Source organism: Physeter macrocephalus, chromosome 8, assembly GCF_002837175.3.
Source record: "Physeter macrocephalus isolate SW-GA chromosome 8, ASM283717v5, whole genome shotgun sequence".
NCBI classification, from domain to species: Eukaryota; Metazoa; Chordata; class Mammalia; order Artiodactyla; family Physeteridae; genus Physeter; species Physeter macrocephalus.
The window spans coordinates 13,248,392-13,256,601 of NC_041221.1; the positions used below are offsets into that span (position 1 = coordinate 13,248,392).

General features: G+C 59.5%; 1 protein-coding gene across 4 annotated transcripts in view; it reads left to right on the forward strand.

Moving 5' to 3' along the window:
* Positions 1 to 7,219, forward strand: part of RRP1B (ribosomal RNA processing 1B) — a 24,517-nt gene extending 17,298 nt beyond the window's left edge. For 3 of the 4 annotated variants that reach the window (XM_024120192.3, XM_024120193.3, XM_024120194.3), the window contains 6 exons: positions 738 to 757; positions 1,821 to 1,949; positions 2,472 to 3,121; positions 4,787 to 4,936; positions 6,066 to 6,129; positions 7,021 to 7,219. In XM_024120192.3, the coding sequence (XP_023975960.1) occupies positions 738 to 757; positions 1,821 to 1,949; positions 2,472 to 3,121; positions 4,787 to 4,936; positions 6,066 to 6,129; positions 7,021 to 7,214 (1,207 nt within the window). In that variant the 3' untranslated portion in view covers positions 7,215 to 7,219. The remainder of the gene's footprint in view (positions 1 to 737; positions 758 to 1,820; positions 1,950 to 2,471; positions 3,122 to 4,786; positions 4,937 to 6,065; positions 6,130 to 7,020) is intronic. The other variant, XM_028492693.2, reaches the window with a different exon arrangement.
* Positions 7,220 to 8,210: the final 991 nt, after the last annotated feature.

The window sequence follows — 8,210 nt, forward strand, 5'->3', positions numbered from 1 at the left end:
CCCACAGCACACGCCCCCTCACAGCACACTGCCCATATGTCCTTTTGTTCTAATGCAGCGGTCATGTAGAACAAAACATAGCTAGGCTGTCTCCACTTGGTAACAAAGCAGAGAATTGAATGTAAGTAGAGATGTAAGCTTTTTCAGCCTTAAGATTTTAATTTCTTCGTTTCTTCACTTCATTTGAATGTGCCAAGACAAATCTTTAGGTTCTCGTGTCATTGATGGTATGATGACGCTTGAGGGCAGTTTTGTCCTTTGTTTCTCGCCCTCGCCTCACACCACCTTCCTCTTCCACCTCCCCTTCTGGAAGAGAAGGGAGCTGAGTTAACAAACTCCAAATACCGCTTACCCTTTAAGCTTCTATATATAAAATGGAAAGCAACAAGGTCCTACTGTAGAGCGCAGGGAACTATATTCAATATCGTATTATAAACTGTAACGGTAAAGAATGTGAAATAAGAACGTCTACGTGTGTACAGGTGAATCACTTTGCTGTATAGCAGAAACTAATAACGTTGTAAATCAACTATACTTCAATAAAAATATATTGATAATAAAACATTCAACTGTACGCTTTAAATGGGTGAATCGTTCAGTATGTGGATTATATCTCAATAAAGATTTTACTTTAAGAAAAGACAAGTATCACTTATATTTTAAAACGTTAGTGCATGTGTGTATAGAAGACAGAAAGACGGGGTTTCTCTAGGAACCTTTCTTGTTTTCTGTTTCAGATTCCGAGATCTCTCTGAAGGTGAGGAGAATGCGAAGATTATAATTGGTGATGTTCTTAATAAGCGTGGATCCCACAGAGGGCAGTTGTGCCAAATATTGAAAAACAGTGTTGAGAGACATGAATTGGAAGCATGAGAAATAGCCTGCTCAACTGAGCAGAGGCCCTCGCAGGAACCCGGCGTTGGGCCTTTTCCAGCCCGCCGCCCACGCCCCACCCAGAGACCCCTGCGGTGCCAGGCGCGGGCTCTCCCTGTGGACGCCGGGGCGAGGGCTTACGCCCTGGGGCGGGGTGGATTCTCCGTGGAGAAGACAAGCTGGCCTCTCAGAGTCCCTTCCATTTGCTGTGTGATCAGTCCTCCCCCAGGGAAGCTGCTGCCTGTGAGCCTGGTTACGTCTGAGCCAAGTGGGTGGCCTGCTGCCCCCGTCCCTCGTGCACGCGGGGAGCTTAGGATTGGAGGGCCCTGCAGACCTGGCTGAGGTGTGGAAGGTGTCACCCCAGATCTGCAGTCCCTTGCCTCAGCTGAGAGATCCACAAAGCTTTTTTTTTTAATATATAAATTTATTTATTTATTTATTTTTGGCTGTGTTGGGTCTTCGTTGCTGCGCGCGGGCTTTCTCTAGTTGCAGCGGGCGGGGGCTACTTTTCCTTGCGGTACGCGGGCTTCTCATCGTGGTGGCTTCTCGTTGCAGAGCGTGGGCTTCTAGGCACGCGGGCTTCAGTAGTTGTGGCACGTGGGCTCAGTAGTTGCGGCTCACAGGTTCTAGAGTGCAGGCTCAGTAGCTGTGGCGCGCGGGCTTAGTTGCTCCGCGGCATGTGGGATCTTCCCGGACCAGGGCTCGAACCCGTGTCCCCTTCATGGCAAGCCACTGCACCACCAGGGAAGTCCCCACAAAGCGTTTTTAAGTCTGTACTTCCTGTGTCCCGGTTTTCGGGTTGGGGTCGGAGGAGTAGTGAGGGCCTTATGGCAGAAATCAGGGTTCAAACTCTACCCGCGTGATGTGGGGAGGGGCGTGGCTCGGAGGCCCTGGGGACAGAGCGGTGCCGGTCTCAGAAAGCTGACAGAAGGGGCTTTGGTGTCCAGCAGGCAGTATCTCTCACCTCAGTTTTGCGGAGGACGCTTCTGCTGATGAAGATGACCAAACCCTCAGTCAAGGGAGGCATAAGAAGAAAGGGAACAGACTTCTGGAGACGGACGTGGAGAGAGAGAAGGGTGAGCCACAAAGCCTGCAGTCCGCGAGGGTGGGGGTGAAAGGGGGCCGGCGCAGGGACTGCCTTTGCCACCCCCCGGGTCATCGCAGAGCGGAAGCCGTCGCTCTGAAGGGCTGAGACAGAAAGTCTGTCCAAGTGTTTTGCTGTTTCCTGTGGAACCACGTTGCAGCCTCCCTAAAATAAAGGCATTTACTGACTCCTAGTGGAGAAAGTGGGTGGGGATGTGGAGATGCTGCGTGGACACTGCCCTTTGGAGCATTTGTTTTATTACTGGGTCTGGGCCTGAAAATTAGTAGAAATCTGAATACTATTTCAGATCCATTTATATCAAAGCAGGACTTAGGAAGGTTTCCGGTCACAGCTGGGGCAGGGAAGAGATGGGGCCAGGTGAGGAAGCTCGTGGGGTTCGAGGGCGCGGAGGAGGACCTGTTGGGAGACCGTGGGGACGTGCCCTGGGATCCCCCACAAGGCCGGCCGGGTGGCCTGGGCACCGGGGCGCTCACCGACCGGTTTGCGTCTCTAGGAACCAAGGTCTCTCCTGCCGAGGAAGAGGAGAGCGCAGGCAGTGTTCCAAAGAGAAAAAGGAAAAAGAAGAAGAAGAACCACCTCCGGCCTGAACACTTAGGGCCCGGTGGTGAGGCCATGTGCCCGGAGCGGAATGGCAGCCCGGAGCCGGAGGCCGGTCCCGGAAGAGCCCGGGAGGCGAGTGCGGCTGAGCTGGGGACGGTGGCCTCGCCCGGCCCCCGGGAGCGGAGCGGCTCGGAGCCTGCCTCCGTGCACAGCAGGAGGAAACGACTGAGGAAGAGGAGCCTGAGGGTCCAGGTGGAGAGCCCGGAGGGAGCGGACCCGGAGGGAGCGGACCCGGCTGGCGGCGCCCCAGTCCTGAAGAGGAGGCGGGAGCTCGGGGCCCTCCTGGTCAATGGCAGCGGCCCGCCCACGCTGGCCTGGCCCCTGCCCAAGAGGGAGGGCCCTCCAGCGAGCCCAGCAGACAGAGGGGACTGCCCTGGCATCCTGCCCCAGGGCGGGAAACTGAAGAAAAGGAGGGGGGAGCCCGGCGGCCTTGACCTCTACGACCCGTCTGCTCAGAAAGCTGCCATTTTGAAAAAGAGGAAGAAAATGAAAGAGATGTCAAAGTTGGCGGAGCACAGAGGGGTCAAGCTCGTCCAGGCTGTGGTAAGGCGGCCGGGCCCAGGGCAGGGGGGCTGGAGCTTCTGGGCAGGAGTGTCAGGGCCCTACCTCCTCAGCCCCATGGATGGGCAGGGCAGGGGACAGCCAGCCTCTGGCCCAGGGAGCGGTCATGGCTCCGGACAGCCTCTACCAAGGAGCAAGCAGTGACCCATCTCGGTGGCTTCCTCTGCTTCCCCCCCAGCCCCCACCCCTCCAGCTATGCAGAGGCCAGGGCGGGGCCAGCCTCAGGCTGGGGAACTGTCCCCGTGGCCAGTCCCAGCAGATAAACAGGCAGGTGTGTGTCTCCATCACACGCTGATCTCATTTTTCTTCTGCAACTCATGGCCAGTCCTGGGCTCCTTTGGCAAAGGCAGAAGCCCCAATTTCTCTTATCTCACTGATGTTTTTAATGAAAAAACTTTTTGTCCACTTGGATCTCTAGAGCCACCTATAGACAGGGACCTGGGCTCTAGGTCTGCGTCTCACCCCCTCCTCTCTGGACGTGCAGTGCATCTGTGCCAGTGGTTGGCAGACGTCGTCTCCCTAGCACACAGCCCGCCGGCGGCCCCCGTGCCGGCCTGGCTGCTCCTGCCTCTCGCGGCACAGCTGAGGAGCGTGACGGAGGCCTCACGGCCTGCAGAGCCGGAACCGTTTACTCCCCGGCCCTTTCCAGAACGACCTAGCTGACCCCTGCCCAGCGTGTGTATCCGCATCTCCTGCTTTGCAGCAGTTATGACATCAAGGCCCTTGTCTACAGAGCTTGTGTGGACTGGGTTAAACGCTGCTTCCAGGCCTCACGGTGCAGGATCCCTAAGTGGGTCCGTACTCACTCTGAGCCAGGGGAACAGGGCACGCAGCTGGGATTCAGGAAGTCTGTTCTCACCTCAGAGCTTCCCTGACTGCCATGTCACCTTCTCTGGGCTCTGCAGCCTCTGCCCTTCACCCACTAGTCACTGATGCTCTTTCTTCACTAAGAATATCAGAGGAATTTCCTTCTTCGAGTCTCATTTCTCTGGCCCCTAGTAGCCCTCCTCGGAGAGGATCGGAGTGGCTGCTAAATAAGTCACAGGGTCAAGGGAGGTTTTCCTCCCCAAGGGGTGGCGTGTCTTGTCCGTGTGTGCGACATCGTGGGTCCTGGCCAGGAACGCCAAGGACTTGCCAAAACCACCAGTGGGCTGCCTTGGGCTTCCCAGACCCCTGAGACCCCAGGAATGGAGCGGGGCCCGCCGTGGGGTTGTCAGTGTAAAACATCCAGGGGACGTTCTGGGTCTGCCTGTCACGGACCCACAGGACCTGGTAGCCTCACACTCTCCCTCCTGTGCCAAACTTTCCGCGGGCAGTGATGTCTGATCAGAAATGAGGCAGTGAATTACTGCTTAGTAGATGGTCTCTGAAAGGCAGAACTCTTCAGAACATGGTCATAAGTTTGAAGATGGGTAAAAATGGGTTCTCGTGGCCGAGAAGGTAGACCTCTGGCCGTCGGCATGGTGCCAGCGTGGGGAGGCGGGCATTCGTGTGTGTGTGGCATCTGCTCAGGAAGCAAGGTGTTTGCGCACCTGGAACAGGAAACGGGGGGCTTGGGGTGAGCTGGTAAGTGGGTCCCGCCTTGTGTCTGCTCACTTCCTGCATTCCCGGGGGGGTGTGACACCCATCTCGCCCCTCTGCACACAGGGGATCAGTGGGGCACTCAGCCCTTTGAAAAAGCAGCTGAGGACCCAGAAGGACTTCGTGAAGTTTGACGCCTCCTCCTCCCCGAAGCCCCTGTTCTTCAGGAAGGCCAAGGGCAGCGGGGCCGCCACCTCGCCAGGCCCCGGGCTGCAGGTACCCGCCCGCTGTCCCTCCGCCCCCCGGCCCACCACGGCCACCCAAGGCGCGGACAGGGGCTCTGCGCGCTGGCCCCGGGCCCCGCTTCTGGCCTCTGCTGCTTCCCATGGCGTGCCGGCCTTGTTCGGGCAGCTATTCCGGCCCAGGACAGCCCGAGAGCTCAGCGGGGAGCTTGAGGTGCGGTTGGTGACACCATTCCGCGTCGGCGGGACTGGGGTGCCGTGTCCGAGAAGTCGCGGGACTAGGCGGCGAGGGGGAGGACGGAAGCTCTGGGGAGTCTGGGTCTGCAGATCTGCCTGGGACGCGAGGGGAGTGGTCAGGGCGAGTCGCGGTGTGGGAGAGGGCGGTCACTGTTTCAGGGCTCAGGAAGGCAGGGCCAGCCGTGCCGAGTGCCCAGGCCGGGCCGCTGGGGGTGCGTCCAGTCCACCTCCAGGAGACAGGTCCTGGTGGGGCCGCTGTGGCAGGCGGGCTGAGCTGGCCTGCTGGGGACACCCCCGGCGAGTTCACATTTAAATAGCACCCACTCGAACCAGCAGGGTGACCGCTGCCTGGTTTCTTTTAAGGTATTTTAGGGATATTTGTTCAGTGACTCAAGACTCACACAAGGCAAGTCCCTCTCTGAAAATGTTGATATTAAAGCAAAGGTGGTATAAAGTAGAGTTATGGGATTGACACAAATTTGGGATTCTAAGAAGGATTTGATGAAGTGCTTCATGATGCAGAATGCAGACACTTCTAGGAATCTGTCAGATAGGAAGCCGTCACTTAATTCTGATGAGTTGTTAGAACATCCAGTCCGCTTGGACTCGTGCCGCACAAGAAGTTGGGAAGTGCCCGTCCATTGCCCCCAGAAGTCAGGCTCCGTGACAGGAGCGGGCCCATCGCTCCCCTTACGAGGTCACGGCGGGGCTCTGGGACGAGGTGGATGGGGTTAATGGTGAGCTTTCTCTTGTTCCCGGGAGTTTTCAAGCACCGTAATTTTGCTCTGCTCCCCTCCCCGGGACCCAGTGACAGGCAGTTACTGCAGAGCGGGGCTGGCCCGCCGGTGCTGGGCCTGCAGCGCGGCCCCCGCGGGCTCTCGTGGGCCGCTCTCCTTTGCTCCTTTCGGTGTCGTTTTCTTCTGCAGCCACACAGGACGCCGTCCAGCTCCAAGAAGGTGACGTTTGGGCTGAACAGGAACACGACGGCGGGTGAGTTGGTGTCCGCTCTGCGGGGCCGGGAGGGCCTGGGCCCGTTGCTGAGTCAGCGGGCAGCCCCCCGCCGGGCTGCCCACGGGGCGGCCGGGAGGGCCTCGGCTTCCGGGCCTGCCTGCCCTGATCCTGAAGCCCCGTCGGCCCGCGGTCTGGCGGTCTGTCCTGCCTCCGCGAAGGTCTGCAGGCTGCCTGCCCGGGGGGAGAGGGGAAGAGGGGCGCACTTGTCATACCGCTTTCGGTACGGGTGTGATTCACTTGCCTTGCTTTGTCTTTCAAAGGAGGAAACCAAGGTTTTTACAAGTACATAATGAGTTTAGGTCCTGGCTGTTTTTAAGGACCACAAGTAAAGGGGTGTGTGTGCGCGCGTGCATGCGTGTGCGTGTGTGTGTGTGTGTGTGTGCGCGCACACGCACGTGTGCAGGAGGGAGGGGCTGTCTGGAGAGGACCTGAGAAGCTCTCATCTTCAGCGCTGGAGAAAATGGGGGGAACAAATCCACCAGGAAGGAAAGGCTCCTCCTTCAACTGTCTAAACCTGGGGTTCATCCCAGACCCATACTGGGGGTTCACTGAGTGCCCATGTTCCGTAACCACCCCCTGCGACCTGGCCCGCCCGGCGCTCCCCCGACATCCGTGCAGGCGGCCTCAGGGCATTTTCCGTGCAGGATTAAAGTCGTCCGAGGGAAGGAGCCTCACTGGCGACTCCGTTTCCTCCGGGGCTCTCGGGCCCTCTCTGCGGGCCTGGCGAGGGCAGCGCCCTGCCCGGGAGCGGGCACGCAGCACGGGGCCTGCGGGAGCCTGTGCTGCCGGCAGCACCGCGGTGGGCGGATCGGCAGGACAGAGGAGGCGCGCTGCCCTGTTAACCTGTGGCCTTGCTTTCATCCGGGGCAGAATTCAAGAAGACGGACAAGAGCATCTTGGTCAGTCCCACGGGCCCCTCCCGGGTGGCCTTCAACCCTGAGCAGAGACCCCTCCACGGAGTGCTGAAGACCCCCAGCAGTTCGCCGGCCAGCGCGCCTCTGGGGACCAAGAAGCCGCTGACCGGCGCGCCGAAGAGGAGGCCGACGGCCGTAGACTTCTTCTAGGGTAGTCAGTCTGTGTGTGTGTGTGCGCGCACACGCACGTGTGCAGGAGGGAGGGGCTGTCTGGAGAGGACCTGAGAAGCTCTCATCTTCAGCGCTGGAGAAAATGGGGGGAACAAATCCACCAGGAAGGAAAGGCTCCTCCTTCAACTGTCTAAACCTGGGGTTCATCCCAGACCCATACTGGGGGTTCACTGAGTGCCCATGTTCCGTAACCACCCCCTGCGACCTGGCCCGCCCGGCGCTCCCCCGACATCCGTGCAGGCGGCCTCAGGGCATTTTCCGTGCAGGATTAAAGTCGTCCGAGGGAAGGAGCCTCACTGGCGACTCCGTTTCCTCCGGGGCTCTCGGGCCCTCTCTGCGGGCCTGGCGAGGGCAGCGCCCTGCCCGGGAGCGGGCACGCAGCACGGGGCCTGCGGGAGCCTGTGCTGCCGGCAGCACCGCGGTGGGCGGATCGGCAGGACAGAGGAGGCGCGCTGCCCTGTTAACCTGTGGCCTTGCTTTCATCCGGGGCAGAATTCAAGAAGACGGACAAGAGCATCTTGGTCAGTCCCACGGGCCCCTCCCGGGTGGCCTTCAACCCTGAGCAGAGACCCCTCCACGGAGTGCTGAAGACCCCCAGCAGTTCGCCGGCCAGCGCGCCTCTGGGGACCAAGAAGCCGCTGACCGGCGCGCCGAAGAGGAGGCCGACGGCCGTAGACTTCTTCTAGGGTAGTCAGTCCTTTCAGAGACCGCTTTTGTACAGAGCATTCTATAAATTATAACGTTGGAAAGGTGGGGCCTTTTTATTGTTTTATAAATTCCCGTGAGTTGTGTGTACGAGGTTCTGGGCGAGCCGCGGGGCCGCGGGCGTCTGGGTTGAGCTGCTGCTGCAGGCGACGTTCGTGCTCGAGCGCTCCGCTCCCCGGGTGTTCCCAGCTGTGGCGGCCTCAGCGCCCCCCGCCGTGGCGGCGGCCCGTGGGCTGAGGGCGCGCGCGGTGGCACCCCGGGGCCCGGTTC